The sequence below is a fragment of the Syngnathus leptorhynchus genome, chromosome 6 (assembly GCF_054491065.1).
Source record: "Syngnathus leptorhynchus isolate UIUO chromosome 6, UIUO_Slep, whole genome shotgun sequence".
Classification (NCBI taxonomy): Eukaryota; Metazoa; Chordata; class Actinopteri; order Syngnathiformes; family Syngnathidae; genus Syngnathus; species Syngnathus leptorhynchus.
In genome coordinates, this window is record NC_141200.1 from 8,239,828 (window position 1) to 8,261,454 (window position 21,627).

The window sequence follows — 21,627 nt, forward strand, 5'->3', positions numbered from 1 at the left end:
CTATTACTTGATGATTTACTTGATTCATTATTCAATGAAATGCTTTGATTTTCGCTTGCTACTCTAATCAGATCTCGACTTCCGACTTTCTGTGTGCGTCTGCGTCTGCGTCTGCGTCTGCAATGGCAAGTTGTAAGGCTCAAACAACAAAATCACTTGAGGGCTTTCATTCATTCATTCAATGTATTTCCTAGCTGATGTTTATGTAATGTCACGAGGAATTTGATAATACAGTACTTAAAAGTGGAAAGAGCTGTTTTATTATCTGAAGAAATATTACCATGCTCACTTCTGAGCACAATAGACACAACTTTAGTTGATAAAAATAACAATTTAATTATACTTCTTTCATAAGCGTATTGTCACATACAGTAGCATCATACATTTCCAAAAATAAATAAATTCAGTATCCTGTGTACAAAAAATGTGATCTATGTTTAAAACAAGCAAACATTGTTTTTGCAGGCATATTTATGTTGTCCATTGTCATTCAGAGGTTGCAAATAGCACTTCAAGATTACATTTTTTTCTTTTTTCAATACACTTTAAAAACACTCGTGACAAATAAGTATCATTGCATTTGAGTGATGTGATTGATAGTGTGAGCAAAAACACAAGCTGCATGTACTTCAATACACAGTGTTCAGCAATTAATGTACACATTGTACACAAAAAAAAGTATGAGAAACACTACAGTTGATGTCAGATCCAAAATACGACCAATGACAATAGTGTATGTGTCAAAAAAGTTCCAGGATTGGCGTCACATTACAGATTTATATTTGAAATTCATATTACATGTTATCGTAATCCCTAGTCTGTGCCATGCCTTCCTTCATGCACCTCTAGAAGGATTCTTCCAGGATTCTCCGTAACTTTCATCGATGCCATCTTGACATCTTTAAAATGGAGCTTGGAAAAGAAGACAAAATTCCACAGAGCTAGGTTTGGTGAGTGCGGAGATTACTCCAGTAATTTCCTCCGTGGGATGGATGATAATGGGAAAAGCAGCAAAACATTGTCATGCTCCAATCTGAATTTTTCTCGCACACTGAATGTAGCTAATGGCACAGGATGTCTTTTGTCGATGCACTGGTTAATCGTCTGGCCTACATTGAAGGGGACGACCTGTATACCTTTTGTGAACACAGCCTGGAACTTTTCTGACACATCACACATTTTAAAACTTGAACATACGTTAATTATATTGATAGATTAGGAATAGTAACTTGTTTGCACCGTCAGTAGATTTTTATTTGCTTTATTTAAGTACAGAAAAATATAGAAAATGCAAAAAATAAATCATGTAATTTGTCATAATTTATTATTGGACATGGACTAAACATAATAACTATATACATAAGTGCTTAACATTTTTGTAGGATCACCTTCAACATGGGTTTTTTTTATACTGTAAAAAAGGACTTATGCTCAAATGTTACAATGAGGCCCAGTGTTTGTTTTTGGTTTTTGTTGAGACAGAACTCTAATAAACACTTGTACCTATTGTCTCACAGTTGTATTGATCACGAGATAGAAAAGACTTGGAATGAAGTTGGTTTGATGTGGGGAAAAAAGCTTTAAAGTAGTTTGAATGCTTTTGTCATTTTATTTTAGCTTAGCTTGCAATATTTTTCTGGTAGGTAGCTTCACTATAGTGAGGCTTCATTTATTCTAGAATAATAATATATAAATAATATTAAAAGAAAAAAGAAGCAATGTTATGATGACACAGTGGTAAAATTATGAGATTAAAGTCATGTTAGAAGAATAAAGTGTAATATTTCTATCTTGAGTTGTAATTTTGTCCAGATGTCAAAGATGCCGGCTGTCTTTATATTCATATATATTTTAAGTCTTTACAAACACTTGTGATGTCATTCTGGTGTTCATCAGTACTCGGGTGAGGGTTTTATTTGGACAAAATGACACAACATTGTGTTGTATATTTAAAGTGTTCTACTTTTTCTGAATATCACATTCTGTTCTTTATTTTACACTGTGCAGTCTTTGGTTGGAAAACAGTTTTTGGAGCGTTGATATTCCACAAACTAAACAGAAAAACATGGTTTAAAAAAGGACAAATTTGCTTATACTGCATAAGTAAAAAGAAAAATGTAAATGTGATGTTTCTAATACATTGCTTGTAAATACAGTATGACCCACATTGACAGTGCACATTGATACTGGAAAAAAACAACAACATAATTTGCTTGACCACTGACAATCGAACCATGAAAATTCAAACTCAATTGATCATTTTTGCACATATTCTCCTGAAATCATGCCTGTCAAGCCTCTTCTAATGCAAAGTAAAAGCACAGTAAAACATAAAAGCTGGACAGATTTATTATTATTTGTTTGTCATTGCTCGAGTCTCTTTGTGAACAGCAAATGTTCAGAATAAAATACTTTTCACGGATAACACACAGACCAATATAAGTAGGTAATAAAAGCATAAAAACATCCATCCATCCATCCATCCATTTTCTGAACCGCTTAGTCCCCACGGGGGTCGCGGGCGTGCTGGAGCCTGTCCCAGCCGTCATCGGGCAGTAGGCGGGGGACACCCTGAACTGGTTGCCAACCAATCGCAGGGCACACAGAGACGAACAACCATCCGCACTCGCACTCACACCTAGGGACAATTTGGAGTGCCCAATTGGCCTATCAAGCATGTTTTTGGGACAATTATGCTTTTATTACCAGCAGAACCAGAAGGCGGGGGTGGGGTAAGTAGCCAGTCTTTTGAGAGGGAGTTCACAGAGATTGCAGTCACCAAGAATACTGTTGCAAAGCAGAGTTCACCAATATGATTGTGGTGTAAAGTCAGCCGGTCATATCATAAATCCAACGTGAAGCACATTGTAATCGGCTCATTTGACATGAACCAGGCAGGCACATACACAAGAGCACATGGTGGGCTTTTCAAGCCAGATGGTTGGGCAAGATGGTTGAGTTTTAAGTAAACCCTGCGGTGTGGATAAGGATAAGGCAGGTTGCAGCGTGTGCCACATTCCAGATGGACAAATAAACTTGACTTGACCCCGTCCATCTTGGCAAATAATTTAGGTCACACATATATATATATCATGCATTTGGTAAAATATATGTCAATATGAACAAATCTCTGAGGAGATATTAAGGCCAAATGATATATATCATATTATCCAGCAGGCTTTGAGGAAAAAAAAGTTAAAGTGGATTGTCCTTCAAGATCCCTCAAGGTCAAAGAAAATACCTATTCAGAAGAGGGACCACCTCACCCCACTGGTCTCTTCTCAGCTATTTGCCGTTGAGGCTTTCTTCTTGATTTTACGACAATGGGAGGAATCCAATTCTATAAAATGAAAAATAGAAAAACATTTGTGAGTACTTAAGAATTTCATATTACACATGGAAGTAAAAAGTTCAAATCAAAACAGTATGTTTGCATTTGGGAGAAAAAACAAAATGTGAAACAAAAAAAAATATGCCTCTAAAGTCTTGCAAAACATTATTTACAATATCTCATAAGACTTCAGAGCAGTGACCATTTAATGGACTTAAGTCGACGAGTGGATTTGTTTTTTTTTGTTGTTTTTTTGGTTGAGCATGTAACTGGTTTTCCTTTGCGTATCATCCATCCATCCATCCATCCATCCATCCATCCATCCATCCATCCATCCATCCATCCATCCATCCATCCATCCATCCATCCATCCATCCATTTTCTGTACCACTTGTCCCCACGGGTGCGCTGGAGCCGATCCCAGCAGTCATTGGGCAACGGCAGGGGACCACCAGTCGACCACTGTGACGCTCCCCCACCCTCAAAAGAAAAATCAGTTCTGATTACTACGGTTGGTAAATCTAAAAAAATCTAAAAATAACAATAACAAGTTCTTGAATGTCTAATTCTGATATTGTCCGTGTTTTTCATTTTATAATAACACAGTCCAGATGTCTAAACAATCTCTTTCTCTATTGATCTGTTGTTTTTGAAGATGTTGCACGGTCAGTGTGAATATCTTAAAATCACGTGCACAGAGTCCGAGAGTTGGGCTTGCCCCACAGCAAATCACAAGTTATCTTAACAAAAAAGAGCTCCTGAACTACAAAAAACTGTTTTGGCAGTCAGGACACAGTCAATAAACCATAAAGTATTATAATTTTAACAAGTGTTTGAAATGTTCCAGTAATAGTTTTACTGCTTTGCAAGTTTGCTCAAAAGGAAGTGGCCTTCATTAGTGGTATATTTTCAAAAGACTCAAAGACTGTTGTGTTCTCCAGAATCCAAAAACATGAGCTGCTGCCACATATTGATAATGGCAGATTGCATATGACAAGTCAATTTCAAACAATGAACATTAAAGACTGTCTTTTCAATCCATGGAACAATTATGTTTGGCTCTGACATTTTGGGGGGTGGGGGATTCAGTGCCCTCTCATCTCTTTCTCTAGCTCCACCGGTGATCGTGGAGCAACTTTCTAATTTTGAGGAGCAATTTTTGGCATGTTAAGAAACAAAGATTACAAGAATATTTCAAAGATTTTATCCCAGAACAAGATGGTTGATTCGACATCTGAAATGTTTGTGTGACTTGAGGCATATTTTCCAATGCTAGTATGACTTCACAGGCGGACAAGTGAATTTGCACAGGTACTAAAACATAATTATTTTGACATCTTTTATCATGCTTACGAATACGGTAAAAGAGAATTGACTTTGAATTCGAAGTTATTACCGATGGACTTAGTTGTCTGATACTCACGGTTGTGTGTTTCTGTGGTGGCAAAGCATTCACTGAAGAGGCAATGCATGGTGCGACAGAAATTGTCCAAAAGTGATTTTGGAGTAGCAAACCTCCAGCTGGATTCTGGCACTCTGTCTGACTCTTCTGTTAAACAATCCCAAATGTCTTGGATTGCGACTGGAAGCTCCTGCTGGAAAAGCTAAACACAAACACACAGTTTTTAGTCATTTTTAATACCTACTGTATTTTTGCATAATAAACAAATCTGAATCGCAAGTTCTTATGACAACCTATGAAATAAATCAAAAATCCTCACCTTGTTCTAGAATTAAACATCATGCAAATTAAATGAAAACATCCACAAGGAGCTCACTCATGACCAATTAAGAGAGTCAGCAACATTATTGGAATTAGATAGGATTAAATGAAAATGTTATGTGAGGTTAAATGTTTATCTAGATGAGCGGCTACATTGAGAACACCTAAATTGCATTCAGTAATAACTACCACATTTTGAGAACTTGAGTTTTTTGGGAGGTACAACGGTAATGATTTGAGGTCAATCTTGGTTTCATGAACCACAGTTTTGGGTCATTGAAATAATGACTCATTGAAAACTCAGTAGGGTTTATCTAGTACTCACAATTATTACCAAATAATGCGGACGAGGAATGTTAAATGAGCGCTTGAGAATACATTGGTCATATACAAGGCTTGAAATAAGTATTTTTTTTTTCACATACACTATATATTTTTTCTTGGGTCAAAGCGCAATTGTACTTGCAAAAGATAAACATCCCAATAACAGATCATCAATTGCAGAGTTGGCAACCTATAGAATATCATTTCCAGAACAACTGGTTTTGTCCCAATTTTGATCAATCTTGACAAGTTTAAGATCAGGGGATGTTTGAGAATGATTGTCAATTTTTGTACATGTGAAGCCCTTTGAGACTTGCTTGTGATTTAGGGCGATATAAATAAACTTGACTTGACAAAAGACAATTGCCTGTAAGGTGTAATGAAATGTAGCTAATAAAAAAAAGGTCTGACTGCTGAACAATAAAAAAAAATAATGAATTAAAAAAAAAAAGTACAACTGGAAACACCAAAATAATCACCCTAGCAGAGATATTAATTTGACTTCACCGAGTCAATTATTAAGTTGTTTTTCATGCTGCTTCAATGATTTTTTCCCACTGTTTTTTCTTGTTTTGTTTTTTTAATCGAGTGTTTTTCTATCAAAAAATTGCCCTAAAACCACAATCATTCCCTCCTCTTGTGAGTCCTTTTATGTTGCATCTTGTGTTCCCAGTTGTTGCTATGTTTCTTCTTTATTTTGTTAGATCATGCAAGTTTTCTGCCTTGGAGGACTAGACTCTTGAACTCTTGAAAATCTGTCTGTGTCTGTGGTTTTCATTGCCCTCTGAAAAACACAAAATGCAAATTGCACAATAGCAAACGGCTAATGAAAACAGAAATTAAAAAAGAAAAATATGCAGAAAAGTCTTTAGGCTCTCCTGAGGTAATTTTTGAGTCAATATAGTAAAAGTGTATCACAAAACTGTAATAAACAAGTTTTTTTTTTTTTGCGTTTATGTGACAAATTCTCGAGCAGCAGCTGCTGGTTCGATGGATGCATGTACTAGATTCCAATTCGAAGGAATCATAAAAAGAAACAAAGTGTATCTCCTGATAACAACTGTCCTATCTTGATTACCCCAAGGGTCCATCCCTCTATTCTTCCCTAATAATCAGAAATAGGATCAATGTGACATTCCTGTGCTTCCAAATGTCCTCAGAGTCTTGCGCTCCGTGGCAAACTCAATTGTGTTCAATTTCTTCAAGTAGCCACTTAATACAAAAATACCAGAGAAGGATGACCGCTGTCTTACCTCTGGAGGATGCGACTGCACAAAGACTCCCTCGGCGTCTTGCAGACGTCTCTCCAACTCTGATGTGTAGGGACGCGAAGGATGTCTTTCTGGCATCACTCGGATTATCTGGGAATTTTATTTGGATTTAAGACACAATTTGTATCCATGGAAAATAAACATCTCAACATATTTGAGCCATAAGCACGGATGGACGGTTATATTTTGGTTAAATTTGGGGGGGGGGCGACGAGGCTCAGTGGTCTCTCAATGCAGAGATTGGGGGAGTCTCCATCCCCTGCAATTGTGACCATGTCGAAGTGTCCTTGAGCAAGACACCGAACCACCGTTGCTCCTGATGCTACGTCATCAAAAGGGAAAAGTGCAATACAAATATATTCCATTTACCATTTAGATTAAGTGCTACAACAATGTAATAAATAGCAGTTGTAATAGCATATGGTTAATTACGACTGTAACATTCATACTTTTTTTCAATCCAGGCCTTTTTTCTTGTAATATGAAATTACCCTTGTAATCTTACTTTTATTTTAACACTTCTTTTCAGTGTCGTTAAGTCCGTTACGTCTGCGTTGTTATGTCTTGTTTGGGAATTCGGAATTTAAATTTGAAAATTCGAATTAATTATAAGCAAATGTGTTTCCAACCAAAGAAGAAAATCAATGGATGGTAGGCTGTATGTTATATCTGACTCAAAGTTAGCTGAGATAGGCTATGTAAATAATCACACAGCGCCAGTTTTACTGACCAAAAGTGGCCCGCTGGGCGGCTCGCAATTCATGAATGGATGGCTGGAGGGACGCATAAATCTAGTTAACTTCCCCATCAAGATGAAAAGCAATTGATTTGTGCTATGACAAAATAGAAAATTTATTGTTGACCCGCACTTACTGTATAAGATTATTTAATGTTTACTGTTGTGCTAAATCCAAATGGCACCTCTGAAGTTTCATGCTCTTCACTGTGTCCAATTCAGAAATCTGACCTCTATGTTTTCTTCCATTTCTCAGCTGCCTTAGCTAATCATTTCTGTTTAATAGGAGCACCAACCGTCACATGCGTTGATGTATTTACAGACTGAAATTCACTTAGGGAAACGACAGCACCAAACGAAAAAAAGAAAAAAATCGAATAGACCGCTCCAAACAAGCCGACCAAAGGACATTTCTGGTCTGAGTATACGCTAAACCTAAGATCACATCCACTTAAGTCTCCGGTAGACAATAATGGACTGGCTGATCCATCTGCCACAAGTAAGATTTTAGTAAACTTAAGTTAATCTCATAGGTAATGGGCATTTATTTTGTTTTAAGTGCTGGGAGCCTTCATCTAAGACCCAGATGTCAAACTCAAAGCCCGGGGGGGGGGCCAGATCCGGCCCGCCACATCATTTCATGTGGCCTGCAAAGGCAACTCGTTTATCAACTCAATGTTTCTTGTCAAAATACCCCAAAAATGTAAATTGTCTTATCTTTTATTAACAGTGAGCTATTGCAACATTTTTTAAAACCCCATTTTCAAAACAAATTTGAAATAGTTTTTTTATGCTGGATTCTGTTATGCGTATGCGATAATATTAGATAGTATTAGTGGCCCCACGAGGGAAACCATAACTATGATATGGCCTGCAACAAAAATTAGTTTGACATCCCTGATCTAAGAGAATGGGTCATAGCGGGGATCTTAGATGTGTTGATGTTGCTTTCAACCCAGTGTATTAAAAGCAGACCTCACATACTGGCTGTGAGACTCTTACTATCGGTTTGTTATCAATTTGTCTTTGTTACAATCATCCATCCATTATCTGTACCGCTAATCAAAACAAAGGTCATGGTCGGCTGGAGCCTATCCCAGCTGACTTACACTAAATCTTGTTTATGTTGTATTATTCCATTGTATCTTCTTTAGTGTTGACTTTTTATGTGTGAAGTTTGTATTTAAATACATTTCTTCATTATTTAACTTTATTGTTCTGCAAGCTGACATTCTGAGAGCTGGTAGGCTTCATCTGGCCACATGATGACACTTTTCACCGCTGCCTTCCCAGTAGTCCATCTCCCTTGCTGTGATCTTAATTGGGTTCCACCTCCACATTCTCAACTTCCAAAATAAGATGATCTGTGGTCTTGGACCACATCTTTGTTGGCCTTCCCTGATGCTGCATTCCTAAAATCTTTTGGGTTTTTTGGCTGTCGTTGACGTGGTTGACTGCTTGCTACATGACACTTCTGTATAGTACAAACCTGAGCTTTGCATTATGAATTTTAGAATCAGGAGTATCTCAACTTGAACCCCAGCCTCATCTTCTGCTGCTTGAATCCAGGACTGATGGATTTCAGTTGAAGATGTTCTGTGCTTAATGAATTTGGTTTTGGTTCGATTTTAGTTTTGCTATGTTTTGAGTCAGCAAACTCGGAGTCTAATCGTGACCTCGAGGTTGACTTAGTCTGAGATGGGAAGCTCGGAGTATCCGGTTCCAGAACAGCTGATAGGAATTAGGTAAATCAACTCTGAGTCGGTTAATGTGGAGGGAAACGTCTAAAACAGACAAGACGGTGGCTCTTGAACAACAGAGTTCCCTACTCCTGATTTAGATCATCATTCATCTATAAAATATCTCAATTACTTAACATGAGGGGATTATTATGATTGGAAATTACAACTCTAAAATAATATATTAATAGTTGTATGACTACTTTTGTGGCAAATTAGAGAATTATTGTAGTTTATTTCTTGCTATGGCCCAAAAGCAACACCATAAAGTCTCCTTTCTTCTTTCTTAAATTGGATGTTAGTTTTCCTTCCTAGAATCCCCCTCAATGCTTCTTTTGTCTTTTCTTTCTCATCACTTGCCAGAAATTTCAGCAATTTTCTTCAAATGTGTCTAATGATTTTTTCTAAACAAATGTTGTGTCCACTAAACAAAACTTTTTACAAATCAGTTCCAACATCATCCATTGATCTTTCCCCAGATACATCTGCTTTTTGTTTTCTAAATGGTTCTATTTTTCATAACACCCGTTCTCTTCCGATCATAACGCTCGGATCCTTTTAAACAAAGCAACCACGTCATCCCGGTTTTTGACATATTTAATTTAATTTCAATGGCCGTTCCAGCTTTCACCAGAGCAGTGGAGAGTTGTGTCATCAGCTACTAACGTGAATACTGAAGAGAAGATTTATATAATTAAGAGACGCTTGTGGATTCCTTTCAATTGACCTTTAACATGGAAGATATTCCACTGTTAAATCACACATATTGCATATGTGGTTTAAAAAAAAAAAAAAAAAAATAGCTGATTTTTCCCTTTGAGGTGAATTTGCAATCTGATTCTTTCACAAACAATCCCACACTACAGATTCTGAAGGCTGTGGGCAGATTTGATTAACATGGGCTGAAATTTGATTGCTTCAAAAACATGGTTACATCGACAGTAACATAGTCGAAGCAGTGCAGCCAAAATAAACGCCATGATCTGAAGGGACTGTACCGTTGAGAATTAATTAACATACTTTTGAAATTTGGGTTGTAAATAGTGCTGTAAAGTCATGCTGCCTCGCTCACCCTGATAGTCCGACAATTAACAATCTGAACATAGACGCCAGTTTTGTTGAAGGCAGGTCAAGTACTTTTCTTGACACTGGTCTATTTCAATCAAAGGTCATGCAAAAAGCCATCCACAAAAGACTTCCTCCTTGATGCCGGCTGAGATTGGTTCGAGTGTGGCGATCACGTGACATGACATAACGTCGGTGACCGTTCACATTTAAGGTTGAAGAACCTCCAGGTACCACTGCATCATAGCTAGCCCAAAAATAAGTACTTACCCTTTTCAACACGCCGTGATTAACAAGGAACCACATCCTCTGGAGGTGATTTTCTTCCAAGTCGTCCACCCGTAACTTCTAAAAGAAGAGATAGAGGAGCTGAGCACTGTTCAACAAAAAGAAACAAAGTGAAATGAAGTGTCGACTCACTCAAGCGACGTATTAAAGGGCTTACCATTTTGCTGATGTTTGATAGTTTAAAAACTTCCTCGTGATGAACCTTAATGGTGTAATTGACAGGAAAGTTGTGCTTCTGCAACACAAAGATAATTTGGTTTAATCGTTTTTTTCTGTCCAAACCGTTCTCACCATAGTAACAAATATCTGGTTTAACTGAATTGAGCAATTTTAAGAAAAGTAGCGTCGGTTGGTCTATTTTATTGCGAAATATTCTTAAACCACCCTGAATGAGTTTGTGGTTTAAATCATTTGTCGACCATCTTTAAAAACATGTTTGACAGTACAACAATTGATGATTGAAAAAACACAGTATAACGATTCTTGAATCTCGTTTACGCTACTATATACTGAACCACCTCTGTTGGGCAGCCTTCAACTTCCAACTTCTTCACTTACCATATAACGTCGCCTGTGGCTGAGTTTTTCATTGAGTGTCCTCAAAGGAGTGCACATGCTCGGGGGTGTTGGTGCTACCAGAACAGGAATGAGCAAAAACAGGCCTATGAGAACAAAAGGAACAATGTGAACTGAGAATGCAGAATATCAAGCACAAAGGTATATATATATATTGCAAATTCACACCTTGTTGACTTTTTTTTTTCCCTTTAGCTAAAGCTCTCATGTGTCACTCACAAACACAGTCCTGTTTGCTTTTATGAAAAGATTAGTACGCGTGTTTTTGATAATTTGTACAGCAACCCAACTGCTGTACAAAGCAACCCAACTGCTGACTGAAATCATGTGTTTCCACGTGTGCATCCACATGATTAGCTCTTTCCCTGTGTGGCAAATAATTATTGTCTGATTTCAGTAGTCCTTAGTGAAGACAGAGTGATTATGTGACACTGGAAAATTTGAAAAACAATGACTGAACTAGTAACTAAATCAGTTTGAAAGGGTTGCGAGTATAGCATCAATCCTTCATGTGTTATAATGTTGAAATGTTTCATTTTTAATGACCAAACAATACTAAATTAACAATAATAATTGGTTAATGAACAGTAATCTAGGAAAGAACGGTTTTGCAATGCACTTTAATGCAAAATAACATGATTATTTGATTAATCGATGGGATAATCGATAAAAAAAAATATTCGTGAGTGACAGTCAGTCCTAGAAAGTCTCTTTATTCTATAGACTGGAATTCCAGGCCTGATCTGTTTCATGGCAGTATTAACAAGCCAGGTGAAAACCTCAACCTTGACCAATTCTGAAGGCAGAAAAGAGGTCCTTGGGTACAAAAGCACTCCAAAGCATTCAAATATGGTAGCTTAAGGACATAAAGCCCAGTCAGATGATAAACAGCAATACTAAAAGGCTGTACTCAGATTTTCCAAAAGAGACACTTGACATGTGGGAGTGATTGAAATTTGTAAGCCAATGTGACCCATATGTTACACATTGATATGGAATTTGATAGACAGCAAGAGAAGTGTGTTTGTATTATACATAAGCATAGCTGGAGTAAGTCATTCCAAACATATGGCACAACAGCAAAGTTGCTCTTTCATCAAAGATTTGGAAAGCATTTCAACTCAAATCTTAACTTCTGCCCATGTTGACTGAAGCCAACAGCATCAATAAATATTTTCTATTTAAAAATAATATAAATACAGGGTGTTTCAAGGAGATTATGGAATTTTGTAGCCTAATAACATCTAATTTTCACACAAATCTAAACTGTGTAAAAAAAAAATCGTTAACGTGAGTTTAATTAAATGTCATTTCTTCCTCAGCAAGCATTTTGAAAGAAATTCTATGAAAATGCAGATGCCTGCATTAAAAACACAACCAATCACAGCTCACCGGTTTCCTGAAGCTGAGCCATGATTGGTTGTGACCTGAGATCAGGCAACTGTGACGTCATTTTCAGTTGGGCAGTTCGGCAAGTGGCAAAATGGCCGCCCCTTGAGATAAATGAATGAATATTTAATTCACGTTTTACAAACAAAACATTAATCACAGGCGTGTGTTTTGACTAGTTGGCCTCAACAGAACATTATCACAAAGAAAATTTTGGACCTGACTTTGTCTTTAAAGTTCAATGTATGCTTATTATGGTAACATTTTATTGTTTAAGTTAGTGTCTGAAGATTGCAGCCAGTCACTTTAACCATAAAATCCCATATCATCTGAAAGTGCCAGATTAAACAGTTTCACAAAATATAAGCAAAATTATAGCGGATACCAAAAGTCCATTTTTCAGTGGATAATAAATGAGCCTTCCTCTACTGCAATGTAGCCTCTGTTACCATATCGCATAAAATCATAAATAATGGAGTATGCCTCTCCAGAATCAAACATGTTTCTCATTCTTGGCAAGCACAAGAAAACCTTATAGGTGTTTCTAATACATCTTACCCAAGAGGGCTCCCAGCAGGCGGACTGAGGTGGACCGTTGGACCATACTCTTGGTTTTAATTCCTCAGCTCCAGAGAGCTTTGAATTCAGCACAGTGTTGATGTATTTGTGGCACATATATAAATATATGTATATGTGTGTCCACACATGCAGGGCAAGTCTGGCAGACTGCTGTCACGGGACTTCTTAGGGGGTGTTCAGCATGCCAAACATGAGTGGTCGGACATCAAGTCTTCATTTCAATTGTTGTACATGTTGGTGACAGCAATTCATTTTGCTTGGTCTCTCGTGCTTCCTTTGTAGTAGGAAATCTGAAAACAAAATAGGAGATGCAATTAGCAATGGATAAGATGCAAATAATCTCATTGAACTGAATAATTGCAGTCATAAACAATGTGAATGCTCCAACAGGCTGAAGTCAAGTCACATTTTGAGACTTAGAGTTTGGCATGAATGAAAACAGAAATGAGGCTTTTTAAATGCTCCAGAAAGTTGTGTTCATACACCAAATTATTTTTAATAGTTGCTGGTTTATGCATGCTTGTCAAAAAATAGATTTGGGTTTTTTTTTTAAAATAATTTGCAACGACAACCTGGGAAGCACGTTAAATATTTGACTGCTCCAAATCTAATTTAGTACTCGAGACACCAGTAGAAGATCACTCACATATACAGCACTCATGTGGAACGTTTACAATCCAGACGTGTTTTGAGAACATCGTAAATAACGAGGTCTTTTATTCATTGAATCACAAAACTAAAAGATGATTCAGGATGTGTGACAATACTTGAACTTATTCATCATCAAGACATTGATGTTAACCCAAGAGAATGGCAGCATGTCACTGTGCATAAATTCTTTTTATCAGCAGCTTCACTGAAAGCTTGGCACATATGTAAACAATGGATTTCTGTATAGAAAAGTATTTATCTATGTCTGACATTTTCCAAGCAGATGTTACAGCCAACCAAGCAACTCTAACATTTATGTGTAATAATTGTCCCTTGTTCAAGGTCATAAAAAATATCTAAAGGTCAGACAAACATAATATCACATTTTTAACTGGTAATTTATGAAGGGAAAAAAAACATTCAAAGCACCCTGACCCTGAGTGATTAAGTTGCCACACATCATAAATTTACTGTGAATGATCACAATATTCAGTTCGTTTTCACTGACCACACTAAAGCCTGATCACCTCCAAAGTCCAGACCAGTTCAATCAAGAAACTTTTCACTCATCCATCCATCCATCCGTCCGTCCATCCATCCGCCCGCCTGCCCATCTGTCCATTCATTCATTCCAAGCAACAGTTAACATTAACAAGGTAACCAAAACATAATATTCCAATCAAAACTTCATAGTTGAATTAAGACCCTGATTTTAACTGATTTTGTCAACATAGAGAAACGTCTACTTTCGAACGTTTATACTTACAAACGTTTTGACATACGAACCGGAGCCTCAAGATTACTTTGCCTCCACTTACAAGACAAATTCGACCCGTGAGCGACTCTCTCAGGTGACGTTGTGACATGTATGTGCATGTCTCTACCCTTTGCATATTGACAAGTTCCTCTGTAGTTCCTCTGTAGTTTTATAGACAATTATGTCACCTAAGAAAGTTAGTGCAAATGGCGGCAAGCGTACCTATGCAGCTGATCACAGAACCCAAAAAGTTGGTAAGTAGAGGTTTCACTGTATCTAGGCATTTATTATGGAATTATTTAGGAACTATTTTCCTTTCAGATGAAGTTTCTCTTGGCAAGTGGTCCACTCTGAACTGTTGTGAAACTCCAACTACGCATATGTCTAACAGGCATGCTCCTTGGATGGCTCCATGCAGAGTGTCAGAGCAAAGATCAAGATAAAAGGCAAGTTTAGACATTTCACACTGAAGACATGTGTTCAGTCACCAGGTTAGGAGCTTTTGGTTTCTGGTGTTCGTTTGCCTTGTTAGAATCAAATTAATTGGTATTATCGGTGACGCATGTCAAGAGGGACAAACAGTATTTGACTTTTGGATCAGTGCGCAAGTCAATTTGACATTGATAGTGTGAAATATATTCCAAATGGAATTCTTAGCAAATCCTCACAATTTGGGACTTGCAGGTATGCTCGGATTTCAATGGGTCACACCTGGCCGGCGGCTGCGCTGGTCCTCACCGGTTACGCAGGTGTGTGTGTGTCAGAGGTCAAAGCGGGGGAAAGAGGTGCGAAAGGTACATGTGTTAATTAATTAACTAGGGCACGAATAGGAAAATATATCCCAAAGTGATTTTAAATCCAGGCTTAGAACATATTCGACGAGTCAAACTCAATAGACCTCATACACAGCTTCTCATGTTTTCTTTTTTTTATTAATCTGAAATATAATTCATCTTTATTAATTTATCCCTAGCAGTTTTTTTCCTTTTTTCTGCACAATCTCTCCCAGTTATTGGTTTTCTGATATTGTTTTATTGTCTATGTGCAAATCAATGAATACTAATACAAAGGCGATGTCTGATTTTCATTGGTTGATTGTTTATTTTTACGATTATTATTGCATTTTTTAACAGAGGGGTGCCATTTTGCCCACATGCCAGGCAAAAAAAGATTCTCATCTTGGCAGCAGGCCATAAGAGGCAGAAATCCTTGCAAAATATAAATGAAAAAATTAAATACAATATAAATATAATATAAAATAAGAAATACACCAATATGGAATACATTTATGCATTAATTTTGGTTCACAGTCATAACAGCCCTCCGGAAAAAAAACTACGGGGTGGCCTGTGACAAAAAAAGTTTTGAAAGTTCTGAAAATGAATGAATGAATTTTTAGTGGGGCAGGGAAGGTTTGTGTTCTCTCATCATCATCATCATCATCATCATCATCATCATCCATGCCTATGAAAAATTTCTGTAGGCGCCACTGATAGTAGCACACTGGTGTCACGGCCCCTTCCCCTGTCCTGCTGGGGTGGATTCTGGTACATCCTTCAGGGTGGATCCTCTTGATTGGATCCACATAGCTTACCCACTCTTTAAGTGTGCTTCTCACTAATCATCACTTTCTCTCTGCCCTTAGCTAAAACTTTTTAAATACTTTGTTTGTTTTTGGTTTTGTTTGGTTGTCTCTCTCATTCCCACTCTATTGCTCATACACTTAGATTCATGCACTTTGCACACACCTCACTTATCACGCATCACATGCTCGAATTTATTTTCAAAGTTATTTTAAAAGAATCATTCAATTGGTTCTCATGGATTCATTTCCCACTGGGTTAAATGCCAAGAGCAGAGTATGCTGTTAACAGCCCATAGTTAAAAACTAATGAGCCCTTATAGACCAGCCACCTATAGGCTAATTAGTTCTAGTTAAAAAGGAGACCGCTACAACACTGTACAAAGCCATCTTTCCTGTGATTACGATGCAATTTGGTGGCTTATAAAACAGCAAAGAAGCGTGTTAACATGACTAATGACTTCTGAGCAAAGTTGAAAAGGAGACCAGCGGTAAGATGTGGCAAGCAGCCAGCCAGTTGAGATCATTAAATGACTGCTGATGCTTTCACCGCATGCAGTGATACGTTAGGACACAAAATGATTCACAGGCTTGCCAAAAAATCTGACTTGAATTATTTTTTTATTTGGTTTCTGTAAATGACACAGGAGAGTAGGAAACGACTAATATGCTGAAGAAACTCGTACGCCATTCCAAATTCTGCTGGCACTTTTCAGTCTGATATGAAGAATTCCGATCCACTGCCAGGTGTGTTTGAAAATATTTCCAGGAATGGTTCGATAAAAGATGTATTTCAAGCCCAAACTACAGTATATTACGAATATTTTTGTCTTTTGCCACCTCCTGGTGTAATTTCAGTCAATAAATAATGACATTTCACTCTATAATCAAAACTGCATGTGAACACATTTGTACTGTATGGAATGTTTCAAAATCACAGACTGACATGAAGCCAACTTGCAAAAGAAGTGGAATGTTTTATAGTGGATTGACCCTAAGACGAGGAAAACCCAAAACATGTGCAAGAGTAAGCAACCATGTTTTTCAAAGAACAGCAATGAACACCGAGGATGTGTCAACGGGGTGCCAAGCTTACGCTCCATTGAATGTGGGGAACGTTTTTTTTTTTTTCTTTACCTTTGCGAGCTCCTCCATCACGATTTTAAGACAAAGCGGTGACGGCAGGAGGGTCCCTTTACGATGACAGTTTCTTTATGTGATATAATGTGAGGAATCAACAGGGAGTTCATACCTCCACTCCGATGTCATAATGTTATACCTAGCAACCTCAACGCGGGGCACAGAAAGGTCACAACAAGTATGGTTGCCAACTGTCCCTTGAAAAACTTCCACTCCTTCAATTGGGCAGGGCATAATAATGATCCTTTCGAATATAACTCTACATTTTGTGTTCTGTGTATTTATTACACTTGCCACCTCCTGGCATTGTCATCTGCCTTCTATTCCATTTACCATTTACACATAAATTGAGATTTTATTTTGGTTTTGGATTCTGCCTTCACCAATGAAATGTTTATTACCGTGTGTTCTTTTTCCATCATTTTCTTTCGCAATTTTGTCTACCACACTTTATTGGCTTTGACTCTATGTGCTGGTTGGTACTCAACAAAACTCCATTATTGACCTATAAACTATTATTCCAACGTTCCTTTGAGTCAATAAAATGCTCTCTGCCTCCAAATGCTAACATCAAGACCTGTCTTACCACTTTATCTCAGAACAGTTATTATTCCAGTTAATTCTGTACAAATTGACCCCCCCTCTCCCCAAAAATGAATAAATAAAATAAAAATCTATAACCATACCTTTTATTAAATTTAAGGGAATAGATTCCAATTCCACAACAGCCATCTTGTGTATGCTTCCACTCATCTATAAATATTTTTAACATTAGCTGAATTATGTCGGTTTTCCTTTATTTTATTTTTTTAATCAATTGTCAATCAACATTTGGGACCAGTAATACTTGCTCGTAACCTTGCCTCTCTGCAACATTGTTTACCATCCCATCCACTCAGGTTTCAGTGAAAAAATACAAGTAGGAGAAACAAGTCATAGATAGCATACTTTTTGCTTCACTTCCTTTCCCATTATCTGTTTCTATCTCATACACTGAATTGCATTTTTTGCCCAACAGCCAACGATAGTGATCAGTTGTTGAGTAAGGTTCAGGATACGGGTGCATCCGATTTCATGAAACTGTTATTGAATATAAGATAAACAATGTCTTCTCATGTTGCTTGCTCACTGTGGTGTAAAAGTAATGATTTTGAGAAAGAGAAAAAGATTCTTCTATATACGTTGTTAACAATTCAGACCAATGGAAAATTTATCAATGGATCTAAGGATACTGCATTTCTGTGAATATGATCGGAATTCCACAGGTATTAAGTTGGAGGGTGTTCAAAAAGTGACAGGGTGACCACACAATCAATTGGACAAACTGTTGTTTTTTTTAACAATCAATTCATCGGGAAATTGCGTATCCTGTCTACTATGGATTAGAGCAACACACAAAAACATTCGACAATTTTGACTTGGTTCACATCACTATTCCGAGAACCGTGCTGTTTCTGCTTGCTGTAGACACTCACCTGACCAAATGATCAAATTAGCATAAAGAGACATTATAAACAACACTGAAGTAAAACGCAATCCATACACAACATACTGTGAAACAGATGAAAGACATTAAGTTTCATACTAAAGTATGATAATAATAATAATAATAATAATAATAATAATAATAAATCATAATAATTTTACAGCATGACTGGGTTAAATTAAAACGTTGCAAATCAAAACATTTAATTTTAAATTCAAATTAGTTACTGCTCTTAAACTAATTAAAACACGTAATTTATTTATACAATATGTCCCACGTGGGCTCACTACAAAGAGCGCAAGTCATTGTTGCACAAGTCCTTGTCAACACAGACACTCCCATTCATAACCAATGAGTCAGTCACCTTATTGCACAAAAGGAAAGTAGTACTTGAAAGTGGCGAAACACTCGAAATCCGTTCCAAATAGTCACGCACCTTTCCCTGACCTTTGGTCCCCAGTTTCGTTACCTTTCTGTCAGGTACGCACAGCTCCAATCCTGGTTGAGTGGAATGACAGAAAATCCGATCAAGAATTAGCGAACGAAGTTAATTCAAGGGAAGTCCATCACTTGCTCCGCGCGTCCGTGCTTGCTTCCTCAAAGTGTGCGCAAAGACTGCGGAGTAGAGTGGCTCGCAACAGGTTGTTCTGGCTCGGACAGCACCAAGCCCGCAGTTGCGCACATGCAGCTGACATTCCGCCTGCTGTCAAAATAAAATTTCAATTTCACGTTTGCGCCTCAGGAGCAGAATGGATTCTATTCACCGTAGTGGACACTAAATACACAATTCATGTCTAAAATTGTCCTTGTTTCGGAGATTAACTCAAAATAAATCTAAGCACTAACAAATGAAATCTTTCATTCATTCATCTTCTGAACCACTTATCCTGTTGTTCTCTCCAAGTTTAAAGCAGAACTAATGAGCTATATATTAATGTGACTTGATATGAATAAGTTTGCAGAGTTATCCAGACATGTATTCCAATAACAGCACCTAAATGAGAACTCACTGGGACTTTATATTTTGACATTCATACCCGATTCTTAAGCACCTGCTTTGTCACACAAACACAGAATAACAGCCCCAAAATGTGTGCCCCCTGCTAACCTACATCGTGTATTGATGTTACGCTGTGTACTGTTAAACAATTCAAATTTCAAATACAATATTGCTTTTACTTTGAAAACCCAACCGGGTAAGTTTGGTGTTCAAAGAGTTTTGCTGCACGGACACTTCAATCTTCTCCCATCAGACACGATATTGGCCTTAACGTTTTCTTTCACCTTCCCTACCAGCTGCTGCGAACTCCACATGGACGCATTTAATTCCCCATGTAGGTATTATTATTATTATTATTATTATTATTATTATTATTATTATTATTTATTTATTTATTTTTTTATTTATTTTTAAAATTATTTAACAATGATAAACCAGGAAATAAAAATGACAAAATGTATCAGTAAATAGAATGCAATACCCCCCCCCCCCAAAGTGCACAAGGTGATCAAGCTTGTGAATGTCACATGACCAAACCCATAAAACTGTGATTGGTCGTTACATGAGCTCTGAGCAACTATCATTCATATTCAAGTGGCAAATGTATTTTTCAAGGTATTAAGTGTACATGAAAAATAATAAAGCTATCAAATTATAGACGCATTGCTATTTTTTTTACTGCTGAAAATGGCAAAGTAAAGTTTCCGTTGAAGAAAGATTCTTTAAAAATTCAATGAGCATTCAGAGAATCCAATAGGAAAAAAAACAGCATTTCAGTGCATGTCTCTTTCCGGAAAAAGCAGACAAACCACAACCAAAATAATAAATCGAGTAGAAAACAACTCCGGGGAGGTGCTTTGTATTTCTGTGAATGCGCCCATGTGTGTTGGCGGGCTGGTGGACCCCCGGAGGCGGAAGATAGGAGACGAGAAGCAGGGAGGATGCAGGGAGGGGAGGGATGGGGTTTAAACTGTGACTGCTTCACGCTGAAACAGAAGTGGCCGGCATCGTGGCTGTTGCCTGTTTGAATGGTGCATACAAGAGCGAAACTAGTGTATCGTGTCGGTATTGATCCGATATTGAAACCGATTGGTAATCGATATTTGAATTGACCCGCTCACTGCCGGCAGTGAGTCAAATGCTAAGTTCACCCTGCAGGCCTGCCAAATTGTAACACAGTCTAACTCCTGTGTTTGAAACTTGAGACAAATCAGTGAAAGCATTCTGAAAATTCCCCGGGGGGGAAGCTGCTTATGACGACTTTGAGAGACAACCTTTTACAACCACAAACACATGCAAGTTAAGGCCTAACTTCAAAAGGCCACCATGAAATTTAATTTAGCTTGAATGCTCATCTGTGATGCAGCTTTGGTTAAATGCACTCAGCTTTAAGCACACATGCACGCCTCTAATAAGATCTCCTCGTGTGGAACATATTGCTAATACAAAAGTAATTACAGGACAGTTGAAAAGTGCATCTCTTCTTCACAATCCCCAAAATCATTGCACACGCAGTGGCTAAATATTAGACTATAATGGAGAGATGATGATAAGGATGTTCTTCTCAATGTTGGGCTTACATTAGATATAGGCCAAAATCTCCCACAGGATTTTACAATTTGGTGAATTTCATATTTTTTTCCACATATTGACACAACTGGTCAGTCCACACGCGTTTTATTTAAACATTTTATTGACCAATATAATGTGATAAAAATAGCTCGCATTACTGACGATACAACTTTAATAGGTGAGCAAAGATGACATTCGGATGACAGTGCAGGGACGAAATCTGACACAGGATGAGTAAAAATTAACACCTCAATCCACAATCTTTTATTTATTTACTCTTGCACTTGTATCACCTACGCAAAAGCTTTCATGGAAATTATCGGTCACCCACCAAATAAAAAAAAACAACGAAAACAATACCACTCGCCAAATCTTTCCGAACAAGGGCAGGACAGTGGGTGTCAAAATTCCACCACCA

The 21,627-nt window shown here is 37.5% G+C and overlaps 1 protein-coding gene across 2 annotated transcripts; it reads right to left on the reverse strand.

Annotated features, from left to right (window-relative positions):
* Nucleotides 1–251: 251 nt before the first annotated feature.
* On the reverse strand, nucleotides 252–19,439 carry il34 (interleukin 34). 2 transcript variants are annotated; one of them, XM_085915022.1, is made up of 8 exons: nucleotides 19,107–19,439; nucleotides 13,001–13,311; nucleotides 11,036–11,139; nucleotides 10,635–10,712; nucleotides 10,460–10,537; nucleotides 6,632–6,739; nucleotides 4,755–4,935; nucleotides 252–3,340 (listed from the first exon to the last, which is right to left on the reverse strand). In XM_085915022.1, the coding sequence occupies exons 2-8, from the start codon at nucleotides 13,044–13,046 to the stop codon at nucleotides 3,282–3,284; spliced, it is 654 nt and encodes a 217-aa protein (XP_085771148.1). In that variant the 5' UTR covers nucleotides 13,047–13,311; nucleotides 19,107–19,439; the 3' UTR covers nucleotides 252–3,281. The 2 variants fall into 2 exon arrangements, with proteins under 2 accessions (XP_085771148.1, XP_085771147.1); XM_085915021.1 differs by having other exon boundaries at nucleotides 19,074–19,439.
* Between the last annotated feature and the right edge of the window lie 2,188 nt (nucleotides 19,440–21,627).

Coding starts and splice junctions, on each gene's coding strand:
- il34 (XM_085915022.1), bottom strand. CDS start 13,046: ATGGTCCAACGGTCCACCTCAGTCCGCCTGCTGGGAGCCCTCTTGG. Junction 10,713..11,035: donor GCCACAGGCGACGTTATATG/GTAAGTGAAGAA, acceptor TTTGTGTTGCAG/AAGCACAACTTTCCTGTCAA. Junction 6,740..10,459: donor ATCACGGCGTGTTGAAAAGG/GTAAGTACTTAT, acceptor TAAAATTCCCAG/ATAATCCGAGTGATGCCAGA.